General features: G+C 37.9%; 1 protein-coding gene across 1 annotated transcript in view; it reads left to right on the forward strand.

The window, feature by feature from the left end:
• The window catches only part of LOC143025476 (dnaJ homolog subfamily C member 2), a 122990-nt gene that overhangs the window by 42404 nt on the left and 53225 nt on the right, over nt 1-27361 (forward strand). The window contains exon 4 of the mRNA XM_076185198.1: nt 2185-2393. Coding sequence (XP_076041313.1) covers nt 2185-2393 — 209 coding nt within the window. The remainder of the gene's footprint in view (nt 1-2184; nt 2394-27361) is intronic.

A 27361-nucleotide genomic window follows, 5' to 3' on the forward strand; every position in this document is an offset into this window, starting at 1 on the left:
GTTTGAGTGATCATTTGCCACTCCGCACATTTTTGTATCATCAGCAAATTTGGAAACAGTAGATTTTAGTCCATGGTCTATATCATTTATATATACTGTACTATGAATAGAAGTGGCCCAAGAACGGAACCCTGAGGAACTCCACTTGCAACACTTTTCCATCCAGAAGTTTTTCCATTTAAAACAACTCTGTTTTAATTATAATTTTCTATTTCCTTCATCTTTTTCTCTAAACTTTTTTTTCTTGATTATACAATTTTTTCAGTCTCATGTCTAACACTCTCCAATAGAACTGCCTTCATTCTCTCTCTCTCTCTCTCTCTTTTTTTTAACCTTTGTTTCTTAATGTCTTAATTCTTTCTCTTTCCTCATTCATATCTCTTTTTAGCCATATATTTTTATAGTGTTTGTTTCTTGCTAAGATTTCTGCTGCCATTTGTGACCTTAATTTCATCTTTAGTGGTCAACTTTTTCCTTTTCCTTGTGCATATATACCTATTCTGTGGACTTCCTGTATTTCCTTTTCTATTTCTTGCTCTTTATCTTATATTACTTTTAGAACATTTCTTGCTAATTCTTTGTCCCCTTTATCTCTTAGGAACCAATTTAGGTTGTTTTTTCCTTTAGAACATATATTACCATGCACTTTTGTCTACTCTCTATCTTACTAGATTTTCTTTTTTTTTTAATTACCTTAATGACTGCATCTTTGGCCTTCTGCATTTGTTGATGAACTATTTATTTGTCTTTCTCCAGTCATTCCTGAGTTGTTGCAAATCATCTTCTATGCTTTTTCCAGCTTCCACTGTCATTGCTCTTATCTGTTCATCCACCTCTTTCCTTATGGCCTCATTATTTGTTTTCATTATTTTTAAACCTCTCATTTTTCACTTTTTAACTTGACCAGTTCTTATTTTAGTGCACTTACCTCTTTTATTTCAGTTTTTTTAAGTCACCCACTTTCTTTTGTCTTCCATAGATCGATATTCTCTTGCTTCCATGATTCGTTCATATTTCTCATGTCCCTCTCAATGTCTATAACTGCTAAAAAGTCTTCTTTTGTACCCACTGAATCCAGAAAAATTACCCTCATCCCCATTATCAAATAGAAACCTTTTCATACCTCTCAGTGACCTGAAGCCTGCTTACATTTTGCTTTGCTCTTGCACTGGTAGATGGCTCTGGGTACATGTTCACATTGTAATGCGATGGATGGTCATCTTGGGGTTTCTCTGGCCCATCATCATTTTCTTCCATTTTACTTCAATTACACACTATACATTTCAGGTATCCATGAGCAATCCCCTTCCCATATATCGCATCCAATGTATTCTGTAATTGTAGCACTGTTAAAATGTTCCATTTTTAAAGCATTTCTCAGGAGCTCCAATATATGTATGTTGCCACTGTGACAATGTGTGTTTGAGGTGAGGTGCCTGAGAAGATAGGGGTTACTAGGCTGGATAGAGTGAGAAACAAGAAGGTGAGGAGAACAGGGGTGGAAAGGGAGTTGGGAGATAGGATTGATGAAAGAGTATTAGGATGGTTTGGACATATGGAAAGAATGAGTGAAGAAAGATTAGTAAAAGGGGTGTGGAAGGAGTGAACTTAAGGGGGTGACCAAGGATGAGATGGATGGATGGGGTAAAAGAGGCATTGGGAAAGAGGGGAATGTCTGTTGAGGAAGGATGGGAGAGGACAGAAGATAGGGATGAATGGAGAATGGTTGTGCATGGATGATGTGATGCATGAGGGGGAGTGGGTGAGGGATGGGGGGTGAGGGAGTGTGTGTGAAAAATAAATTGACGCAGCCTGAAGGGATTTCTCTCCATCTCCATTTCTGCATGAGGGAATGGATAGGGAGTCACCGATTTGAAGCAGCCTTGCTGTGGATGTGCTGTGTCTTGCAACACTGCTTCTGACTCAGGGCTGTGGGTGAGATGAAGGAATGACCCATCATCCAAGAGGAGCCAAAATAAGAGGGAGGGAAGGGGATGAATGGGAGTGGAGCATGTAGGGGATGGAATGGGTGGGAGTAGTTTTTATGCCTTTGTTTTTTGGTTACCCCCCTTGTAAGGGAGAAAAACCCTTTGGTATATTTATGTACAAAATCACTAAGTAGGTTTGCATGATTTATAGTTGAAATTTACTACATTGTTACATGAATGTGCTTGTTATCAACAGATCGTATGATGGTCTTGCGACATCATCCAGACAAGAGACGTGCTGGAGGGGAAGAGGTTCGGGATGATGATGACTATTTCACTTGTATCACCAAAGCATACGAAATACTTGGTGTACCCAATAAACGTAGAGCATATGACTCAGTTGATCCTGAGTTCGATGATGATGTACCAGTTGTTAATGGTTATAATAAGCAACACTTCTTTGAGGTTTGTATGTTTCACATATGTTCTTAAGGGGGGACTGAACACCTTGAAAAAAAAAAATCATATAAAAAAATGTTTAGTTTTTAAACTTGAAAATTTCAGGTTTTGTTTTAGATATAGAAATATATTATGAACCCGAGAGCTTGCTATGTCTTGACGTCATAAAGTTATGACATAATTTTTTTTTTTTTATGTAATCGAATATGTACATCATATTTTTTTTACTACAGACTTTGCTTTTTCATGGTAATACTTAAAGATCCTATAAACTCTTTCACGCCTACTTTTTTTTTTTAAATTTGTTATACGACGTGAGATATAGCTGTCATAAGTATGGTCACTTATGTCACCCCCTTTTTTTCACATTTTTTTCACATTTAGATGGAGCCCATTGCTCTGTTTTTCAAGATTAAAAAAAAAAAAAAAAAAAAAACAGGCATGGGAATAAAGATACACCTATTATACATTACCAGAAGCATTTTCAGGCTGCCACAATTTATTATTTTTTTTTGGCATATTTTTAATTGCAAATATTTGGTTTTGAGATACAAGCATTTAAAGTTTTCAGCATTGTATATCAGTTATTTAATGTGTAATTTTGATTATATTCACACACATTATTATATAATGTATATTGAATAAGTTGGCAGTAAATATTTTCATATATATACATATCTACTATATATATTACATTAAAATGTATTTGTTACTTGCCAAGCGGTCCTTTTCATAATTGAAGATTTTTCTGGGGTGTCATCACTTTGTCAAATCTTTGCAGAGTGGTTTATTTTTACCAGTAATGAGCGCCTTTCCTCTGCTCAATGACAAAGCTTACCAAAAAGGCGCAATCCCAGCCCTGTATGTTTCTCCTTTGCCAGCTATTTTCTCTTCCTCCTCCTGAATTTCCCTTGTCTTCTTCTCTTCATTTGGAAGAAAGCACTTTGTCAGCTGTGTTGTCAGGTGTGGTGGTATTTGGTGGTGGAGATGGTGTTGGCAGTGGAGGTGGTGGTGGTGGTGGTGATGCATGAGGCCTTGCCCTCCATCTAGCACAACTTTCATTCCACTTTTGGCTAAAAATTTTCATCTTTTCCTTGGTTTTCCTCTTCATCGTGATGCAGTTTATGATTGGACACCTAGTAAGTGTAGTAATGTCCAGGAAATAAGGCAAACAATGGCACAGGAACACAATATCGCTACAGTCAGTTAGGTGTTTATGCATCAATCTACCCTGATGTTTGATGGGTAACTTAGGCTTGAAGCATGCTGTGCACACCACATATAAGAGGAAGTCACGAAGATAGGGGAGGAATGGGGTAAGGAAAGTGAAGTATATAAGCTGTAAATATTTTCTTAATGTATATTCTGAGGAAGTCCTCTAAGGACGAAACATTGGTAATAAAACTCCTACGTTTTTTTGGCATTTACCTCATCACCCTTTCCACTCGTGTGTGTGTGTGTGTGTGTGTGTGTGTGTTTATATATATATATATATATATATATATATATATATATATATATATATATACAGGTACTCCTCGTTTAACGACCTACTCAGTTAACAACAACTCGGAGTAATGGCTTTATGACATTTGTTTAACGTAAATCTCCCGAAGTTACGACGTCGTGTACGATAATTAAGTTGGCTGAGGCAAATTTGTATGATGTTATAAATGAACTTGTATGGTGGATATTACCTGTGAGGTAAAGTGTTCTGAAGCTTAGGTCTACATTACCATCCTGCAAGCTGAAAAAACTACCTAGGGTACAGTATATACTGGTGGTAAATTTTTAGTTTCGACCAAGGGCGCAATATAGCAATAGAAAATTAGTTATTAATTTTGTAAATTATAATATATCAACGTAATATGCAATTTTGTGAGCGGAAAAAAAGGTGCTAAATTTTTTTTCGTAAGTAACGAAGTCATGTCGGACGAATGGTACACCATGTTTGTTATGATAGATGCCGATGTCGAAGAAATGAAAGGATGATATATTCGTCTAACCTAAACTAAACTAACCTAACCTGTGTTTGATAAATCATTACCTGCAAATTAAATGTCATCCGGCTCGTCCTTGTTGTCGTCGTCATGAGAGACGTTGGCAGACGACTTCGTTCATTAGCATATTTTCTTGTAGCATGGTATTTTTTACTTTCATTTCCGCCCACAAAATTGCATATTACGTTGATGCATTTTAATTTACAAGATTAATAATTAAATTTCTATTGCTATATTGCGCCCATGGTCGAAACTAAAAAAATACCCCGGTATTCAATATGGAATGTCAGCATATGTGGATTTGGTCATATACGGTAATTTCAGGAACCTAACCACCGTAAATAAACAGTAAATAAAGCTTTAATGTACTGTATAAAAGAGGGAAAATACACAAAAATAAAGATACATGTATTGCTGGACATTGTACATACAGTACATGTACGTATATGTATACACTTTCGCTTAACGACCAATTCGGTTAACGACGGCGTGCTGGTCCCAATTGTCGTCGTTAAATGAGGAGTACCTGTATATATATTCAGGGTGTTTGGGATAAATTTGAAACTTTTTTAGAAATGAAAGAAAAATGTCATATATTGGCCAAATACAACTCACTCAAAGCCACCGAGCCTCCACCACGGCCTCCAGGCAGGGCCTGAACCTGCAGCACACAGCCCTCACGGTGTTCTTTGAGAGATGCATGAACACCAGTTTGATCTTGGCAATTAGCTCATCCTTGGTGTTGCAGGCGGTACGATTGGTGTCTTTTTCAACTGTGCCCCACACATAGGGTTGCAATCAGGTGAGTTGGGGGCCAGATGTTGGGACTGGTGAAGTCATAGAAGTTCTCAGCCACTTCTGGGTTTTCCCAGAGATGTGACATGGAGCTGAGTCCTGCTGCAACATGTATGGTCTTCCCCCAGCCACCCTTTCTACCCATCGCTTGACAACTGTGGACAGCATCTCAATATAGCCATCTGAAGTGAGTGAGTCCCTCTTCAAAGATGTGGGGCAGCATGACATGGCCTTCACTGGAAACACACCCAAAAACCATCACAGTTTGAGTGAAATTGGTCTTCATGAAGTGTGGGAATTTGTGCAGACTGTGGGCTAGCCACCTGTTGTTCTGCATGAAGTGCAACTGGTCCTGGCAGAAGTTCTTCACGTCTGAGATGAACTATAGCATCCCCACCTCGACTGGGTGTTTGACCTTGTTGAGGAGTTTCTTGGTTTTCGTAAGGTGGTTCTCTTGGGCCTTGACGATGAGTAGTTGGCCCTTGCGTCTCTTGTATGAGGAGTAGCAAAGATCCTCATTCAGAGCTTTCTTTATAATCGCCATTCCGACACTGATCTCTCTCTCTCTGCCTTCCACACCTCTTTTACTAATCTCCCTTCACTTATTCTTTCCTGTGGTAATTGTTATTGGGAATCTTAGTGTTTACCTTAGTTCGGGAAACTTTCCCTCAAAGTGTTATTTTCTTCGATTCAGGAGCCTTTCCTGAAACTTCAAACCATGCCTATCATAACTTTAAATAAGATACGATTAAACTCCCCTCTTCTTTATTTTGTTTATTAAATCTGTGTAACTATTTTGGTTTAATAAATCAGGAATTAACTTTGAGAAATTACGTAAAGTAAATATTAACCTGTGGCCTTCTGAGCTCTTTTTGAACTCGTAAGAGTTCCTTGGTACACTCTGCGCACTAATGTCGGAACAGTCAGATTACCCTGAGCTCAGGACGAAGAAGGACCTCTTTTTTGGAAATCTCTATCCGAGGTCTTTGGTTCAGAAGGCCTTCAAGAACTTTAGAATTTCTAAACCAACTACATTTAGAGAATCTGCATAGGTTAAAACAAAGGTGACTGGTAAGTTATCAAGTATAACTACTGAATTATCAAACCGTAGTTTTCACAGGTTTAATCTTCTCTAAAAGAAGTCAATTTATTTTTTTCTAATTTGAGAATTTAATCTTCAATATTTGAATTTAACTTAATTTTTTTTGTAGTTGTTTTCGACAATAACTTGGATCGTAAGAGGCAAGAAGAAAGGGATGGCGAGTGGGACTAGGCATCCTTCTCCTTGTAGCCCCACAGGGGACATTCCTAAACGAAAAAGTATAGGCATAAGAGGGTCTGGGAGTTTTCGGAACAGCACCCTAAAGTTTGGGTCTTTTAATGTGTGTGGATGTGGTACAGATGAGAGTAAAAGGGAAGAGATAGGTAGTATGTTTGTGAGAAGAAAGATGGATGTGTTGGCTTTGAGTGAAACTAAGTTGAAAGGGAAGGGTGAGTGTAAGTTTGAGAGTGTAAGTGGGAGATTATCAGGAGTGAAGAGAGGGCGAGGGAGGGAAGGGGTGGCTATTCTAGTAAGTGAAGAGATAGGTAAACGTGTAGTGGAGTGGAAGGAGGTTTCCTCAAGGATAATGTGGATGAAGGTGAAACTGGGAAAGGAGATGTGGGTCTTTGTAAGTGCATATGGGCCTGGCAGTGAGAAGAGTGTAGAAGAAAGGGAGGCTTTTTGGATAGATTTAAATGAGTGCATAGAGGATTTAGGGAGAAATGTCAATGTAATAGTACTGGGAGACCTTAATGCTAGGGTAGGAAATGGTCCAATTGATGGAGTGGTTGGGAAATGTGGAGTTCCAGGAAAGAATCGTAGTGGAGAGTTGATGGTGGAAATGTGTCTAGAAAGAGAGTTGATAGCAAATGCAGTTATTCGGAAGAAAGTCAAGCATAAGTACACATGGGAGAGGGTGGTGGATGGAAGGGTGGTAGATAGTGTGTTGATGGATTATGTAGTGGTAAATAGGATTATGATAGGAAGAGTTAAGGATGTACATGTGCTGAGGGGAGAGGGTGGGAATATCAGATCATTTTTTGGTGGAAGGTAAGTTGAGAGTGGAGGATATATGGAGAAAGAGGAAAGGGACAAAAGGTAGGGAGGTGCTTAGAGTGAACTCTTTAAATGAAAAGGAAAAGGAGAAGGAGTACAAGAAGAAGCTGAAGGAGTGGGAGGGAGTAAAGGATAGAGTAGAGCTAGGTGTGGAGGAGGAATGGGGATGGTTCAAGAAGGGAGTCACAAAGTGTGCAGAGATGGTGTGTGGAACAAGAAGGACAGGAGGAAATAGAAGGAAGGGTAGTGAATGGTGGGATGAGGAAACAAAGAAGGTTGTAGAAGAGAATAAGCGAGCTTTGACAGATTGGTTACAAAATAGGACGAGGGAATCATTTGAGAGGTACAAAGAAAAGAAAAGAGAAGTAGAGCAAAAGGTAAAGGAGGCAAAGAGGAGAGCAGATGTCAAGTGGGGTAAGAGTATGACAGAAAATTTTGAAAGTAATAAAAAGATGTTTTAGAAAGAAATTAAGAGAGGAAGAGGAGGCGAATCAAGTAGAGAAGAAAAGGTAAAAGGTGCAGATGGAGAGATGATAATGGAAGAGAAGGCAGTAAGGGGAAGATGGGCAGAATACTTTAGGGAGTTGCTAAATGTGAAGGAGGATAGGGAGGGAAAGATAGTTGCAGTGGAAAATGCTAAGAAAATGACCGTGATGAGTGAGGAAAATGGAGGAGAAATAAGGAAGGATGAAGTGAAAGCAGTTGTTAAGATGATGAAAGCAGGTAAGGCACCTGGTCTGGATGGATGCCATGCAGAATGTCTAAAGAAAGGAGGTACAGTGATGGTGGACTGGCTGGTGAGGTTATTTAATGTTTGCTGGAGAGAGGGTAGAGTGCCGGAGGACTGGAGGAGTGCCTGTATAGTTCCACTTTACAAGGGAAAAGGGGACAAGTGTGAATGTAGTAGTTTCAGAGGGATTAGCTTGTTAAGTGTAGTTGGGAAGGCTTATGGGAGGATCTTGATTGAGAGGATTAGGAGAGGAACAGAGGGAGTAATTTGCGAGGAACGGTGTGGATTTAGGATGGGTAGAGGTTGTGTAGATCAGATCTTTGTGGTAAGACAAATATGTGAGAAAGCTATAGGAAAGGGGAAGGATGTTTTTTGGGCTTTTATGGATCTGGAAAAGGCTTATGATAGGGTAGACAGAAAGGCACTGTGGGAGGTTATGCAGATATATGGGATAGAAGGAAAGCTTCTAGGAGCTGTCAAGAGTTTTTATGAGAGTAGCAGAGCTTGTGTTAGGATTAGAAATGGAGAGAGTGAGTGGTTCGAGGTAATGGTGGGACTTCGTCAAGGATGTGTTATGTCGCCCTGGCTGTTCAACTTATACATGGATGGGGTAGTGCGAGAGGTAAATGCAAGGGTAGTGGGTCAGGGATTGGCGATGGTTAAAGAAAATGGAGAAAAGTGGGAGGTGAGCCAGCTGTTGTTTGCGGACGACACTGCGCTTGTGGCAGGATCGGAGGAGGGATTGAGGAAATTGGTGACAGAGTTTGGGAGAGTATGTGATTGAAGAAAGCTAAAGATAAATGTGGGTAAAAGTAAGGTGATGAGATGTACAAGGGGTGAAAGTGGCAGTAGACTGGAAGTGAGCATTAAGGGAGAGCAACTGGAGGAAGTGGATAGTTTTAGATACTTGGGCCCAAATGTGGCAGGAAAAGGTGGAGTGAAGGTGGAGGGAGAATGTAGATTGAGAGAAGCGAGTAAATGCCTTGGTGGATTGAAGAGTGTAATGAGGAATAGACATTTGGGAATGGATGCTAAGAGGAGACTGTATGAAGGAGTGATTGTGCCAACAGCACTGTATGGGGCAGAAACATGGAACATAAGAGAGGAAGAGAGAAGGAGTTTGAATGTGTTTGAGATGAGGTGTCTGAGAAGTATGATGGGGGTTACTAGGCTAGATAGAGTGAGAAATGAGGAGGTGAGAAGAACGGGGGTGGAAAGGGAGTTGGGAGATAGGGTTGATGAAAAAGTATTAGGATGGTTTGGACACATGGAAAGAATGAGTGAAGAAAGACTAGTAAAAGAGGTATGGAAGGCAGATGTGGAGGGAGTGAACATGAGGGGACGTCCTAGGATGAGGTGGATGGATAGGGTGAAGGGGGCTTTGGGGAAGAGGGGAATGTCTGTTGAGGAAGGACGGGAGAGGACAGAATACAGGGGTGAATGGAGAATGGTTGTGTATGGATGATGATGTGATGCATGAGGTGGAATGGGCTGGAGGATGGGGGTGAGGTATGTGTGAGCAAAATTTGACGCAGCCCGAAGGGATTTCTCCCCGTCTTCTCCTTTTATGCATAGGGGAACAGAGAGGGGGGGTTGCCGATTTAATGAAGCGGCCTTGCTGTGGATGTGCTGTGTCTTGCGACACTGCTTCTGACCCAGGGCAGTGGACAAGGTGCAGGGATGACCCGTCATCCAGGAGGTGCTAAGATAAGAGGGAGGGTGGAGGGGTGTGGAGTGTATCAGGGATGGAATGGGTGGGAATGATTTTATGCCTTTTCCTTTTTGGCTACCTCCCTTGTAAGGGGGAAAAAGCCTTGGTATATGTATGTATGAATGTATGTAGTGTTTGTGTGATATAATGAGATGAATGAATGTATTTACCTAATTGTAGTATACAGGAAAATAGCAATGCTTGTGAAGTTCCATATTTATCTCTCCAGTTTATCATACCAAGGTTCTAATTCATGTATAGTTACAATGTGGTCTATATCCTTAATTTCCAGTTGTCATATATAGATTTGAATTCATGTATTGTTCCATTAACTTTTAGGCTATTTTAAGTATTTATGCATCTATATGGAAAATGTATTTCTTCACATCCTGTAGACACTTATTTTATTTTATTTGTTCTCATGACCTCTTAAAGCCTTCCTATTTGCTAAGCCACACATGTGCATATGCATGCATATGAATTTGAAGCTAGGTATGATGAATTGGAGAGTGAGAGACAGGATCTCATGAGTTTTGCTCCTTTCCTTTATGCTACAATTGGGTAACTACAATTTGGTACATACACAAAAAAACTATCCCCTCACACTTGGACACACAAACAAACTTGATCTTGCAAGATACAAAAATGGGTCACCATGAGCATAGCTTCCCTTCCCATAAAATACAACTAGGTAAATACACACACATAAGCAAGATTGAGAGAATACAAAGGACAGCAACCAGACTGGTCCCCAGCCTGGCAGGTAAACCATATGAGGAAAGACTAAAGGTACTGGGTCTGCCAACCTTGAAAGATCGAAGAGAAAGAGGTGACATGATTACATTGTTCAGGTCACTAAAGGGGACAAATTCCATTGATAGAAGATATACGATTAAAGATGGGAAGGCTTAAGAGGTCATGGAAGTCAATTAAGACCACATGTCTAAAGGATGTGAAGAAATACAGTTTTCCATATAGATGCATAAACATGTGGAATAACTTAGAAGGAGATATAGCTCAAGCTCAAACAATACATGAGCTCAAATCTAAATATGATGATTGGAAATCAGAGATATAGATTAACATGGAACCATACATGAATTTGAGTCTAGGGTGTGTTAGAAAATTAAAGAATACAGTAGGAGATGGGACCCAACAAGCATTGCTCCTTTCCTGTATGCTACAATTTGGCACAAACACACAATATATACATGAATTTAAGAGCAAATTAGACACTGCGAGATACAAAGGTGGGACACCACAAGTGTAGCTCCCCTTCCTGTAAGATACAACTAGGTAAATACACACACACACACACACACACACACACACACACACTTTCAACGAACGGACGGCTTGACGAACGCTCTGAAGAAAAGTGCAGATTGAGGATACCAACGCAAAGAGAAGTGCCTTTTTGTATTTGCAGGGGGGGGGGAATTGCTCGTGAGGTAGTGGGAAAGTAAGGAAAGAGGAGAGGGGGAGGGATTACTGGGGAAATGGAAGATAATGAGGATGTGGAGGACTTGGCCCAGGCAGACGGGCGGAAGATCAACATGAAACGACCACCGGATGACGAAATGGCAAATAAAAATGTAAAGATTAGAAGTATAGAGAGGAGAAATACAGTAGAAAGTGACGAGAATATGTTCCAGGGATTTAAAGAGGGTGGGGGGGACACAACCCCCCCCAGACTGATAAGACTAGAGGAGAGAGTTGATAAGGTGATCGAGGACTTGGAACGTAAGTTAGGTAATGTAGGCTCCATTCTACAAAGAATTGAAAGATTGGAACAACTAGAGAAGACTAACAGAAACTTAACTGAAGAAGTAGAGGACCTAAAAAGACAGTTAGGAAATGTAAAGGAGGAGAATGAGAAATTGAAGAAGAATAGTAATGAAAACAGTGAGAAAATAGCTACAGAAGCTAAAAATTGGAGAATAACTCAAGAAGGGAATAAGGTTTCATTCACTGACATAGTCAAACAGCAATTGAAAGAACATAATGAAGACTCAGTTATTAAAGTGATGAGACAGAAGGAGAATATAGTAAGAGAATTAGCTGACAAAAAGAAATGTATAATTATATTAGGAATGGAAGAGAAACATAACCCAGATAGAACCGCAAGAATCAAGGAGGAAAATGAAAGGGTAAGCAGTTTATTAAAATTAGTCCAGGAAGATGAACCAGAAATTATAAAGGAAATTGAGGAAAAATTCAGACTCGGAAAATATAGTACAGATAAGACCAGACCAATTAAGATTAAATTCAGGTCACAAACAACGGCAGAGAAAATTCTATCCAAGACAGGGAAACTAGCAACAAATGATCAATATAAAAAGGTATGGATAAAAAGAGAAATGAATAAGGAGGAAAGAGAGGCAGAAAAGCAGAAAAGAATTGAAGCTAAGGCAAAAAACGAGGAAAGAACGGAGTCAGAGAAAGAGAGATTCTATTGGAGAGTAGTGAACATGAAAATAAAGCAGTTCGACATACTAAAGAAAAACATAAGGGAAACAGAGAACACAATGGAAGTGGCAGAAAACTAAGAGTGTCTTACACAAATATAGATGGATTGAACACACACACACACACACACACACACACACACAGATCTGAAAAAGAGCAGCTTTCCTCACAGAGTAATAGACAGTTGGAACAAGTTAGATGAGAAAGTGGTGTGTGCAAAAACAATAAATGAATTTAAAAATAGATAAAATGAGATATGAAGACGGGACACCACGAGCATAGCTCCCCTTCCCGTAAAATACAACTAGGTAAATGCACACACACACACACACACACAAACACGCACACACACACACACACTTCAACGAACGGACGGCTTAGAAGACGTTCTGAAGAAAAAGTGAAATTTCGTGGATCCCAAAGCAAAGGAAGTACCTATTGTATTTACAGGGTGGGGGGGAAATTGCTCGTGGTGTAGGGAAAGTAAGGAAAAAGGAGAAGGGGAGGGATTACTGAGGGAAATGGAAGGAAATGAGGAAGGTGAGGACTTGGCCCAGGCAGGCAGACGAAATCTAAACAAACGAGGTCCGGACCAATTTAGCGATGACGAAATGTCTAACAAAAATGTAAAGATTAGAAGTATAGATAAGAGCAATACAGTAGAAAATGATGAGAATATTTTCCAGGGATTTAAAGAGGGAGGGGGGGACACCCCCCCCCGATTAACAAGACTAGAAGAGAAACTCGATAAGATGATCGAGCACTGGGAATTTAGGTTCGGTCACGTTAACAACATTGTGCAGAGAGTTGAAAAATTGGAAGAACTAGAGAAGGCGAACAAAAACTTAACTAAGGAAATTGAAGAATTAAAAAAGCAGTTAAAAGAAGTAAAAGAAGAGAATAAAGTCTTAAAGGAGAATAATGAGAACATGGAGGGTTGGAAAAAAATCCAAGAAAATAGCAAAGTTGCATTCACTGACATAATCAGACAGCAAATGAATGAACAAACTGAAGACTCAGTTATTAAAGTGATGAGACAGAAGGAGAATATAGTAAGAGACTTAGCAGACAGAAAGAAATGTATAATTATATTAGGAATGGAAGAGAAACATAACCCAGATAGAACCACAAGAATCAAAGAGGAAAATGAAAAAGTAAGAAATTTACTAGAATTAGTTCAGGAAGATGAACCAGAAATCATGAAACAAATCGAAGAGAAATTCAGGCTCGGGAAATATAGTACAGACAAGACCAGACCAATTAAGATTAAATTCAGGTCACAAACTACGGCAGAGAATATCTTATCCAAAACAGGGAAACTAGCAACAAGTGAACAATATAAAAAGGTATGGATAAAAAGGGAAATGAATAAAGAGGAAAGAGAGGAGGAAATAAGGAATAGACATGAAGCTAAGAAAAAAAAAATGAGACCAGAACGGAGTCAGAAAAACTAATTCTACTGGAGAGTAGTGAATATGAAATTGAAGAAATGGAACATAAAAGAGAGAAACACAAAAGAAACAGAGAATACAATGGAAATAACAGAAAGTTAAGAGTATCCTACACAAATATAGATGGATTAATAACAGGACTGAATGAACTGAACAAATATTTGAAAGAAAAAGATCCGGACATAATGGGAATTGTTGAGACAAAATTAAAAGGCCCACTACCACCCAACAGCATAGGACACAATGCATATAATTATTGGATTAGAAACAGAAAGATAAAACAAGGGGGTGGAGTTATGTTCCTGACTAAGAAGGATATAAACGTGAAGAGAGTCACATATGGGAACAATAGAGTAGAGATGATAATGATAGAAGTAGAAGATAGTGATAAGAAGAGCAGAAAGTTTGTAATAAACTACGTGCCCCCAAAAACAGCCTCATGGGAAGAGAATGAACATAAAAGCATGTTAGAAGACACAAGAGTAACACTAAACGAGATAATGGAAGATGGAGGAAGAATAGTTATGATGGGCGATTATAATTGCAAAGAAATATGCTGGGAAGAGATGACCGTAAAGGGTGGAGAAGACTCATGGGGAAGTGTTCTACTTGAGATGATTATTGACCACACAATGACACAATGGATCCAAGAGAACACTAGGTATAGAAATGAAGAAGAACCATCGAGACTAGACCTAATAATCACATCAGAACCTAAAATAGTGGAAAAGATAGAATACCAGGCACCAATAAGCAAAAGTGACCACATATTGATAGAAATAGAACTAAATGAGAAAAAATACATGAAAAGAAATGAACAATATAGAAAAGGAAGATTGATGTATGAAAAAACAAATTTTGATAAAATAAGAGAATTCTTCCAAAATGAAAACTGGGAAAGAATACACAAAGAAGATACAACAGTAGAAGAGAAATGGAATATTTTGACAAAAATCTATAAAAAAGGAGTAGAAAAGTATGTCCCAAGACAAAAACAAGAAAAAGAATATGTAAAATGCTGGTACAACAAAAGTTGTAGGGAGATAAAAGACAAAAGAGACAAAGCTTGGACCAAATGGAAGAAAAACAGAAGACCAGAAAAATGGAAAATATATACTTGTTATAGAAATGAATATGTACAAGCGTGCAGAGAGGAAAAGAGAAAATATGAAAAAGATGTCATAGAAAAATGTAATGATCAACCAAAACTATTCTACAGATTTGTAATCAACAAACTGAAAAACAAACAAGATTTGGAGAAATTAAGACAAGGAGGAGTTGAATACACAGAGGAAATTGAAATGGCGGAAATTATGAACAAACATTTTAAATCAGTGTTTACAAGGGAGAACATACAACCTGAAGAGATCGAATGGAAAGAGAAAGTCCCCCCTATGAAAGAAATAGAAGTAACAAAGACTGAAATATTGAAACACTTGAGTAATCTTGATGTCAGAAAATCACATGGACCAGATGAAATAGCAAACTGGATTTTGAAAGAATGCAGGAATGAACTAGCAGACATAATACATAGCATAATAAACAGTTCCTTGAAGATTGGAAAAAAAGCAAATATAGTACCTATATATAAAGAAGGAAATAAAGAAGACCCTAACAACTATAGGCCAGTCTCTCTAACAAGTACAATAGCAAAAATTTGTGAGAGAATTGTCAAAAATAGATGGGTAAAATATTTAGAAAAAAACAATGTGCTCAATCCAAGGCAATTTGGATTCAGACAAGGACGATCATGCGTCACCAATTTAATATGTTTCTATTCAAGACTAATAGATATAATACAAGAAAGAGATGGATGGGCTGATTGTGCATTTCTAGACCTAAAAAAAGCTTTTGACAAAGTACCACATAAGAAGTTGCTTAAGAAATTAGAAACTGAAGAAGGAATACAGGACAAACTGCTAAATTGGATGGAAGACTTTTTGCAAGAAAGAAAAATGAGAGTAGTGATAAGAGATCAACACTCAAAATGGGATGAAGTAATAAGCGGTGTTCCACAAGGAACAGTTCTGGCCCCAATAATGTTTGCTATATATATTAATGATATGGATGAAGGAATTGAAAGCTATATTAGCTTTTTTGCAGATGATGCAAAACTATTAAAAAAAGTGAACACAGAAGAAGATTGTGAATCACTACAAAGAGATTTAAATATAGTACAGGAATGGAGTAGGAAGTGGGAGATGGAGTTCAATACAAAAAAGTGTAGTATAATGGAATTTGGAAAAAGTAAAAACAGAATAACAGGATCATATAAATTGGGAGAAGAAGGAATAAAAAAAGTAGAAAATGAAAAGGACCTGGGAGTCATTGTTATGAATAATATGTCACCTGAAAAACATATAAATAAGATTTTTGGAGAAACCTATAATTTAATAAGAACAATCAAAGTGGCATTTACATACCTGGATGAAGAAATGGTGAAGAAAATTCTAATCACTGATAAGACCAAGATTGGAATATGCAGCAACGATATGGTCACCAAGTGCAAAAAAATGCATAAAAAAACTTGAAAGAATACAAAGAGCAATTACAAAATTGGCACCAACACTCTCAAAACTATCATATGAAGAGAGACTAGCAAAACTTGAACTACAGACACTAGAGCAAAGAAGAGAGAGAGGAGATTTGATAGCTATTTACAGAATCATGAAAGGCATAGAAATTACTGATAGAGAGAATCTGATAAAATGGGATGACAGAAATACAAGAGGACATGGAAAGAAAATAAAAAAGACAGCTATAGAAGAGATGTGAAAAAGAACAGCTTTCCTCACAGAGTAATAGACAGTTGGAACAAGTTAGATGAGAAAGTGGTGTGTGCAAAAACAATACATGAATTTAAAAATAGTTTAGATAAAATGAGATACGAAAATGGGACACCACGAGCATAGCTCCCTTTCCCGTAAAATACAACTAGGTAAATACACACACACACACACACACACACACACACACACACACACACACACACACACACCCTTTCAACCGAATGGACGGCGTGAACTGGTGTTCCAAAGAAAAAGGAAAAACTACGTGGATCACAGCATTCAGGAAGTGCCTATAGTATTTATAGGGAAGGGGAGTGCTCGTGAAATAGTGGGGAAGTGATAGGGAAGGAGAAGGGAAGGGATATTGAGGGAAATGGAAGGAAATGAGGAAGGGGAGGACTTAGTCCAAGAGTCTAGACGGTTGATAAACAAACGTCGAACGGACGACTTGGATTTAGAGGAGGGGACTAACAAAATTGTAAAGATCAGAAACATAGATAAGAGCAGTTCAATGGAAGGTGAGGATGATAATTTCCAAGGATTTAATGAAAGGGCGGCGGATACCAACCTCCCCCGACTGGCAAAACTGGAGGAAAAACTTGAAAAAATGTCTGACAACTGGGAAGTTAGGTTTGGCAAAATGACAAAAATTGCCGAGAGATTTGAAAAATTGGAAGAACTAGAGAAGGCGAACAAAAATTTAACTGATGAAATAGAAGACCTAAAAAGACAGTTAAGAGAAGTAAAGGTGGAGAATGAGGAATTGAAGAGGAATAGTAAAGAAAACAGAGAGGCCATAACTAAAGAAGCTAAGAATTGGAAGACAACCCAAGAAGACAATAAAGTTTCATCCACTGATATAATCAAACAGCAATTGAAAGAACATACTGAAGACTCGGTTATAAAAGTGATGAGACAAAAGGAGAATATAGTAAGAGATTTAGCAGACAAAAAGAAATGTATAATTATATTAGGAATGGAAGAGAAACACAACCCAGATAGAACCACAAAAATCAAAGAGGAAAATGAAAAAGTAAGCCAATTACTAGAATCAGTTCAGGAAGATGAACCAGAAATTATGAAGCAAATCGAAGAGAAATTTAGACTCGGAAAGTATAGCACAGATAAGACCAGACCAATTAAGATTAAATTCAGGTCACAAACGACGGCAGAGAATATCTTATCCAAAACAGGGAAACTAGCAATAAGTGAACAATATAAAAAGGTATGGATAAAAAGGGAAATGAATAAAGAGGAAAGAGAGGAAGAAAAACAGAAAAGACTTCAAGCTAAGGAAAAAAAACGAGAACAGAACGGAGTCAGAAAAAGAGAGATTCTATTGGAGAGTAGTGAATATGAAACTAAGGAAAGTCGACATACAAGAGAAAAACAAAAGGGAAACAGAGAACCCAATGGAAGTGGCAGAAAACTAAGAGTGTCTTACACAAATATAGATGGATTAATAACAGGATTGAATGAGCTGAATGATTATTTGAAGGAAAAAGAACCAGACATAATGGGAATTGTAGAAACAAAATTAAAAGGTCCACTACCACCCAACAGTGTAGGACATGATGCATATAGTTATTGGATTAGAAACAGAGAGAAAAAGCAAGGGGGTGGAGTTATGTTCCTGACTAAGAAGGATATAAACATGAAGTGTGTCACATATGGAAAGAATACAGTAGAGATGATAATGATGGAAGTAGAAGACAGAGATAAGAAGAGCAGAAAGTTTGTGATAAATTATGTGCCCCCGAAAACAGCCTCATGGGAAGAGAGTGAACATAAAAGTATGTTAGAGGACACAAAGATAGCATTAAACAAGATAATGGAAGATGGAGGAAGAATAGTTATGATGGGCGACTTTAATTGCAGAGAAATCTGCTGGGAAGAAATAAACACTCTACTTGAGATGATTATTGACCATACAATGACACAATGGATACAGGAGAACACTAGGTATAGAAATGAAGAAGAGCCATCGAGACTAGACCTAATAATTACATCTGAACCCAGAATAGTGGACAAGATTGAATATAAAACACCAATAAGTAAAAGTGACCACATATTGATTGAACTGGAACTTAATGAAGAAAAATATATGAAAAGAAATAAACAATATAGAAAAGGAAGAATGATGTATGAAAAAACAAACTTTGATAAAATAAGAGAATTCTTTCAAAAAGAAAACTGGGAAGAAATATACAAAGAAGAAACAACAGTAGAAGAGAAATGGAATATTTTGACAAAAAATTACAAAAAAGGAGTGGAAAAGTATGTCCCAAGACAAAAACAAGAAAAAGAATATGTAAAATGCTGGTACAACAAAAGTTGTAGGGAGTTAAAAGACAAAAGAGACAAAGCCTCGACCAGATGGAAAAAAAGACAAAAGACCTGAAAAATGGAAAATATATACTTGTTATAGAAATGAATATGTACAAACGTGCAGAGAGGAAAAGAGAAAATATGAAATAGATGTCATAGAAAAGTGTAAAGATCAACCAAAACTATTCTACAGATTTGTAAACAATAAACTGAAAAACAAACAAGACTTGGAGAAATTAAGACAAAGGGGAGTTGAATACACAGAGGAAATGGAAATGGCGGAAATTATGAACAAACATTTTAAATCAGTGTTTACAAGGGAGAACATACAACCTGAAGAGATCGAATGGAAAGAGAAAGTCCCCCCCTATGAAAGAAATAGAAGTAACAAAGAATGAAATATTGAAACACTTGAGTAATCTTGATGTCAGAAAATCGCATGGACCAGATGAAATAGCAAACTGGATTTTGAAAGAATGCAGGAATGAACTGGCAGACAAAATACATAGCATAGTTCCTTGAAAGAAGGAAAAGTTCCAGAAGATTGGAAAAAAGCAAATATAGTACCTATATATAAAGGAGGAAATAAAGAAGAACCTACCAACTATAGACCAGTCTCTAACAAGTACAATAGTCAAAAATTTGTGAAAGAATTATCAAAAGTAGATGGGTAAAATATTTAGAAAAAAACAACGTGCTAAACCCAAGGCAATTTGGATTCAGACAAGGACGATCGTGCGTCACCAATTTAATATATTTCTATTCAAGGCTAATAGATATAATACAAGAAAGAGATGGATGGGCTGATTGTGCATTTCTAGACCTAAAGAAAGCTTTTGACAAAGTACCACATAAGAAGTTGCTTAAGAAATTAGAAACTGAAGGAGGAATACAGGGCAAACTGCTAAATTGGATGGAAGACTTTTTGCAAGAAAGAAAAATGAGAGTAGTGATAAGAGACCAACACTCAAAATGGGATGAAGTAATAAGCGGTGTTCCGCAGGGAACAGTTCTGGCCCCAATAATGTTTGCTATATATATTAATGATATGGACGAAGGAATTGAAAGCTATATGAGCTTCTTTGCAGATGATGCAAAACTACTGAAAAGAGTGAAAACAGAAGAAGATTGTGAATCGCTACAGAGAGATCTAAATAAAGTACAGGAATGGAGTAGGAAGTGGGAGATGGAGTTCAATACAAAAAAGTGTAGTATAATGGAATTTGGAAAAAGCAAAAACAGAATAACAGGATCATATAAATTGGGAGAAGAAGGAAGAAAAAAAAGTAGAAAATGAGAAGGACCTGGGAGTCATTGTTATGAATAATATGTCACCTGAGAAACATATAAGATTTTTGGAGAAACTTATAATTTAATAAGAACAATCAAAGTTGCATTCACATACCTGGATGAAGAAATGGTGAAGAAAATCCTAATCACCCTGATAAGACCAAGATTGGAATATGCAGCAACGATATGGTCACCAAGTACAAAAAAAATGTATAAAAAAACTTGAAAGAATACAAAGAGCAATTACAAAATTGGCACCAACACTCTCAAAACTATCATATGAAGAGAGACTAGAAAAACTTGAACTACAGACACTAGAGCAAAGAAGAGAGAGAGGAGATTTGATAGATATTTACAGAATCATGAAAGGCATAGAAATTACTGATAGAGAGAATCTGATAAAATGGGATGACAGAAATACAAGAGGACACGGAAAGAAAATAAAAAAAGACAGCTATAGAAGAGATTTGAAATAGAACAGCTTTCCTCACAGAGTAATAGACAGTTGGAACAAGTTAGATGAGAAAGTGGTGTGTGCAAAAACAATACATGAATTTGAAAATAGTTTAGATAAAATGAGATATGAAGACAGGACCCCACAAGCATAGCTCCCCTTCCCGTAAAATACAACTAGGTAAATACACACACACACAAACAAACACGCACACGCACGCACACACTTTCGTTGGATTCATGGCGTGGATTGGAACTCCGGAAAAAAACACATTTTTCGTGGATCTCAACTACGAGGAAGTACCTTATTGTATTTGTAGGGAAGGGGAATTCTCGTGGTGTAGTAAAAAGGTAATGAAAGGGGAGAAGGGAAGGGATTACTGAGGGAAATGGAAGAAAATGAGGGAGACGAATGGGGTCCCCCTGACAGCAGGAAAAATGTAAACAAAAGATCAGCTGACGACACTGGGGAAATCGAAAATATCAGTAAAAGCATTAAGATTAGAAATATAGATATGAGCAGCACAATGGAAGGTGAAGAAAATAATTTCCAGGGATTTAATGAGGGGGGGAGGATACCAACCTCCCCCGATTGGCAAGACTAGAGGAAAAACTTGAACAAATGACCGAACATTGGGAGAAGAGGTTCGGTAACGTAGCAAAGATTGCGCAGAGAGTTGAAAAACTGGAAGAACTTGAGAAGGTGAACAAAAACTTAACTAAAGAAATAGAAGATTTAAAAAGGCAGTTAAAAGAAGTAAAAGAGGAGAATGAGGAATTAAAGAGGAATAATAAAGACAATAAAGAGGCCATAGCAAAGGAAGCACAGGGTTGGAAAAAGATCCAAGAAAACAGTAGAGTTGCATTTACTGACATAATTAAACAGCAAATGAAAGAACAAACTGAAGACTCAGTTATTAAAGTGATGAGACAGAAGGAGAATATAGTAAGGGACTTAGCAGATAAAAAGAAATGTATAATTATATTAGGAATGGAAGAGAAATATGACCTAAATAGAACCACAAGAATGAATGAGGAAAAAGAAAAAGTAAGCAGTTTACTAGAATTAGTTCAGGAAGATGAACCTGAAATCATGAAACAAATTGAAGAGATGTATAGACTCGGGAAGTATAGTACAGATAAGTCCAGACCAATTAAGATTAAATTCAGGTCACAAACGACGGCAGAGAATATCTTAGCAAAAACAGGGAAACTAGCAACAAGTGAACAATATAAAAAGGTATGGATAAAAAGAGAAATGAATAAAGAGGAAAGAGAGGAGGAAAAAAAGAAAAGACATGAAGCTAAGGAAAAAAACGAGAACAGAACAGAGTCAGAAAAAGAGAAATTCTATTGGAGAGTAGTGAATATGAAAATAAGGAAATACGACATACTAGAGAAAAACAAAAGGGAAACAGAGAATACAATGGAAGTGGCAGAAAACTAAAAGTGTCCTACAGAAATATAGATGGAATAATAACAGGACTGAATGAGCTGAATGATTATCTGAAGGAAAAAGAACTGGACATAATGGGAATTGTAGAAACGAAATTAAAAGGTCCACTACCACCCAACAATGTAGGCAATGATGCATATAATTATTGGATTAGAAACAGAGACACAAAACAAGGGGGTGGAGTTATGTTCCTGACTAAGAAGGATATAAACGTGAGGTGTGTCACATATGGAAAGAATACAGTAGAGATGATTATGATCTAAGTGGAAGGCAGAGATAAGAAGAGCAGAAAGTTTGTGATAAATTATGTGCCTCCAAAAACAGGCTCGTGGGAAGAGAGTGAACATAAAAGTATGTTAGAAGACACAAAGATAACATTAAATAAGATAATGGAAGATGGAGGAAGAATAGTTATGATGGGCGACTTTAATTGCAAAGAAGTCTGCTGGGAAGAGATGACAGTAAAGGATGGAGACGGCTCATGGGGAAATGTTCTACTTGAGATGATTATTGACCATACAATGACAGAGTGGATACAGGAGAACAGTATAGAAATGAAGAAGAACCATCGAGACTAGACCTAATAATCACATCTGAACCTAGAATAGTGGGCTACAGGGAGGATGCCTAGTCCTATCCCCATCCCTTTTTTGTTGCCTTTTACAACTCAAGTGAAAAAACTCAGTGGCAATATTCTTTTATCCTACCACAGGGTTTGGCGAAAAAAGGAAATGAATATTCAGAGAAGTGGTACAGGACCATATTAAGTGTGGGGACAGCATAATAGAGGGACAGTTGTCATATAATAAAGTATCATCATTTCTCTGTGAATAGAGATTTTCTCTTTCACAAATGAAATGTATAGCTCAGGTCTGTAGGGCCATATAGACCCTAAAGTATCGGCTGCATGTTACTGAGCAGCTTTTACTCCACAATAAGATGCAGCCAATACCCTAGATAGGGTATATATACACAAATGGTCAGCGATAATGAGTGATGAGAATGAATGAGTCATAAATCAATAAACAAAAGCTCACTTTGTACCTCTAATACTTTGATGGGTGGCCTTGACATTCAATGATCTCACAAAGGTGGTTTGGAATGGAAGTGGCATACTTGGCAAGATGTGCAGGGGTTTTACTAGCCCAGGATTGGCGAATGGCTGCCTCGAGCTTGGGCACAGAGCTCGTATCTTTACCCTGCCCGACGTGCGATGTTGCGTCATAATAATTGCATTATAAAAAATAAAGTCAGTGCTCAATCGTTCGTTCTCTTTCACCCGTGAATTTTGATAACCATAGAAAATATGATGAAGCCAGTTTAGAGAGAATGGAGGTTACGTAGGTACGACTACAATAAATATAATCAAGATGGCGACGTCGGCATCATCGCGTACCCACTTGCTCCTCATGCCGCCTACGTAGGGGTCACCGTATGGAAGTGGTTAAAGACGGTCATATACCTTACATACCAGACTGGCCAGGCAATAGTCCTGACATAAACCCAATAGAAAACCTGTGGAATCACATAAACAAGACCTCCAAGGGTAAAGATACGAGCTATGTGCCCAAGTTCGAGGCAGGCATTCGCCAATCCTGGGCTAGTATGACCCCTGCACATCTTGCCAAGTATACCACTTCCATTCCAAACCACTTTTGTGAGATCGTTGCATGTAAAGGCCACCCATCAAAGTATTAGAGGTAAGAAGTGAGCCTTTGTTTATTGATTTATGGCTCATTCATTCTCATCACTCATTTTCGCTAACCGTTCGTACTTCCTTGTCGAGCACTGTATGTATGTACAGTGGCCACAAAAAATGTTGACATTTGGGATTTTAGGACCATAAAAATCAAAAGTGGTACTTAGTGGCCTTTTATTTCCACTTTGGTGCTACACTTAATATTTTGATATGTTACCCTGAAGATAAATGTGGGCAAAAGTAAGGTGAGATGTACAAAGGGAGAGAGTGACAGCAGGCTTGAAGTGAGCATTAAGGGTAAAAGACTGGAGGAAGTGGATAGTTTCAGATACTTGGGTGCGAATGTGGCAGGAAAGGGAGGAGTGGTGGTGGAGGTAGAATGTAGATTGAGAGAAGCGAGTAAATGCCTTGGTGGATTAAAAAGTATAATGAGAAATAGGCATCTGGGAATGGATGCTTAGAGGAGGTTATATGAAGGAGTGATTGTGTCAACAGTACTGTACAGGACAGAAACATGGAACATGAGAGAGGAAGAGAGGAGTTTGAATGTGTTTGAGATGAAATGTCTTAGAAGTATGATAGGGGCTACTAGGCTAGATAGAGTGAGAAATGAGGAGGTGAGGAGGAGAACGGGTGGAAAGGGAGCTGGGAGATGAAAGAGTATTAGGATGGTTTGGACACATGGAAAGAATGAGTGAAGAAAGATTAGTAAAAGAAGTGTGGAAGGCAGAGGTGGAAGGAGTGAATATGAGGGGGCGTCCTAGGATGAGATGGATGGATGGGGTGAAAGGGGCGTTACAAAAAAGAGGAATGTCTGTGGAGGAAGGATGGGAAAGGACAGAAGATAGAGGTGAATGGATGCATGAGGGGGAGTGGGTGGGGGATGGGGTGAGGAAGTATGTATGAGAAAATATTTGACACAGCCCGAAGGGATTTCTCCCCATCTTCTCCTTTTCTGCATGGGTGGAAGGAGAGGGGGGTCACTGAATTTATGAAGTGGCCTTGCTGTGGATGTGCTGTGTCTTGCGACACTGCTTCTGACACAGGGCAGTGGACAGGATGCAGGGATGACCTCTCATCCAGGAGGTGCCAAGATAAGAGGGAGGGAGGAGGGTGGAGGGGAGTGGAATATATAGGAAATGGAATGGGTGGGAGTGGTTTCTATGCCTTTTTTTTTTTCTAGCCCCATGTATTGGGAAAAAGCCTTTGGTATATATATGTATGTACCCTTATTCTTGATAACCATCTGGATCTTTCTGGGCATTGAATTGGCAAGTTTGGTAAAGTAGGTGGCATCCTTTGTCACCTACATCTTCAGCTCTTCTTTGAGGACAGGGATGCTTGTGGGTTGCAACTTTTCCAGCTTGTTTTTTATCTGGTTGCAGGCATTTTCAATGGGGTTTCGGTCAGGGGAGTTACTTGGCCACTCCAAAACATTAATGTTATGGTCAGAAAGGAACTTTTTCACTGCATTGGGCCTGTGAGAGGGAGCACCATCATGCATGAAGTGGTCACACTCATGAATATCCTAGAAAGTGAGCATGTGATCCCTCAACCTCAATATAGTTACTTGCTTTCATTGTCACATTTCTTTTACCCATTGTGTAAAGGCTTAGGCACCTTAACTTACACTCTCTGGAAAGACGCAGAGTGTGGGGTGATCTAATAGAGGTGTTCAAGTGGATCAAAGGCTTTAACAAGGGTGATGCAAACAAGGTCATCATATTAAAACAACAGGGCAGGACTCACAGTAATGGTTATAAACTGGACAAATTTAGATTTAAAAAGGAAATAGGCAAGAATTGGTTTACTAATAGGGTGGTTGATGAATGGAATAAACTTAGTAACCATGTAGTAAGCGTTGAAACTATCAGTTGTTTTAAAAAATGATTAGACAACTTTATGGATGGGGATGACAGGTGGTGATGGATATGGAGCTGCCTAGTGTAGGCCTTATGGTCTCTTGCAGTCTCCTTCATTCTTGTGTTCTTATGCATGTTTTATAGTCATGTCAAATAATAAATTTCCCCATAGATCATCTCTGCCCTTCACTGTTATCTCTTCCCAACAGATTTCCTTGCAGTTAAAATCTCCCTTAACCTGTACAGTGTCAGTGGCATACATCATATGCTGCAATTGTTTTATGGATTGAGCATCAGCGGCATATGCTGTATGCTGCAATTTAAAAAATTTGCCAAAAATACCGTATATTTCCGTGTATAAGACGACCTTTGTATAAGACGAGGTACAAAACTAGAGCAAATTTTTATGAATTTATCTCATATCGGTAGTATAAGACGACTGCTAACTTACAAAAGCATCGTGTATCAAACCTACCGTACAAAAAGAATTGTTTTGTTTACGTTTATCAGCTGTTTTTTCCGCTTTTTCTGTTTTCTTTCTCATTACTTAACTGTATCCTTATACCAGATAAATTACTTACTGTATCCTTATAAATTCAAAATAAATGAAATAACAAAGCAAATCATGTATCATGATTTTCTGAGAACACACGTCAACTAACTAACAAAAATGATTTGCGTAGTGCATCACTTGATGTTCTCTGCGAGTTTGTTATTAAAGCTTGGGAAAGTGTTAAGGTCGAAAGTATCGTAAAATCTTTTTAAAAATGTGGAATCTCTAATGCCATGGATGGCACTGAAGATGATTTATTGTATGAAAGTGATGACGAAGCCGAAGTCGACTCACCGGAACCGGACTGGGATCCCTACGATGACGGCATATTTGAGGAATCTTGTGATATGTTCGAACAACTTTTCGAAACAGAGAGTGATGATTGTGACGAGTTTGAGGGGTTTTATATAAATAAAGAAATAAAGTTTTATAATGTTTTAAGCTTTAAATGTAATGTAATGTAATTTTATTGAAAATAAAGGTTTTAGAAATACGTTTGATGTGTGATATTGACGATGATTAGAAATTAAGTTTTATAATTTTTTAATTTTTTAATTTTCTATGTTTTAAATGCCACTACTGTAATATTTTTTTTATTGATAAACATTATATGTACTGTAATCCAAAATTGTTATTTTCAGTCTCAAAAATTACTCAAAAGTTAGCAAAAGAAAAAGGTTGCTCTGAACGCAACCAATGCTCGATGTTTACATTTTTTTCAGAGTAGTTAAAAGTACCGTAATTTCATTAATATAGAATTATTCCTCGAATTTATTAACAATTGCCATTTACTATAAAGATATGCCTATAATATATAAGGTAAATATGGTTTGATTACCTTTATTACCAGTTCTTATCATAATGTGAATCATTTCCTGTGTATCAGTGGTTATCGGCAGGCTAGCCTACCAAGTCATCTCACGTAAAATTCAAGGTCTGATTTTTATAATGGTAGTATAAGACGACCCCCAATTTTAAGGGATGAATTTTTGGATTTTAGGCTCGTCTTATATGTGGAAATATACGGTAGGCATTGTGTTAAGGGTCAAATCTGTGGTAATGATCAAGTAGCCCTATCCATTGGCTATAAAAGGCATAAAAAAATTTATTGACAAAACTGGCAACCCTGGCAGCAATTTTTCAGAGTAACTTGGGGTATAAAATCGGCCTTTAGAGCGTAATTTAGGTGTACTAAATGAAGTATGAGGTAAAGCTGTACTTCTACAGTTAGGCAAGTGCAATTTAGTATGTATTCAGATGTATAGAACTGGCAATTTTGCTCTGCCAATT

Source organism: Oratosquilla oratoria, chromosome 5 (assembly GCF_046742065.1).
Source record: "Oratosquilla oratoria isolate Oo_2021 chromosome 5, ASM4674206v1, whole genome shotgun sequence".
Lineage (NCBI taxonomy): Eukaryota > Metazoa > Arthropoda > Malacostraca > Stomatopoda > Squillidae > Oratosquilla > Oratosquilla oratoria.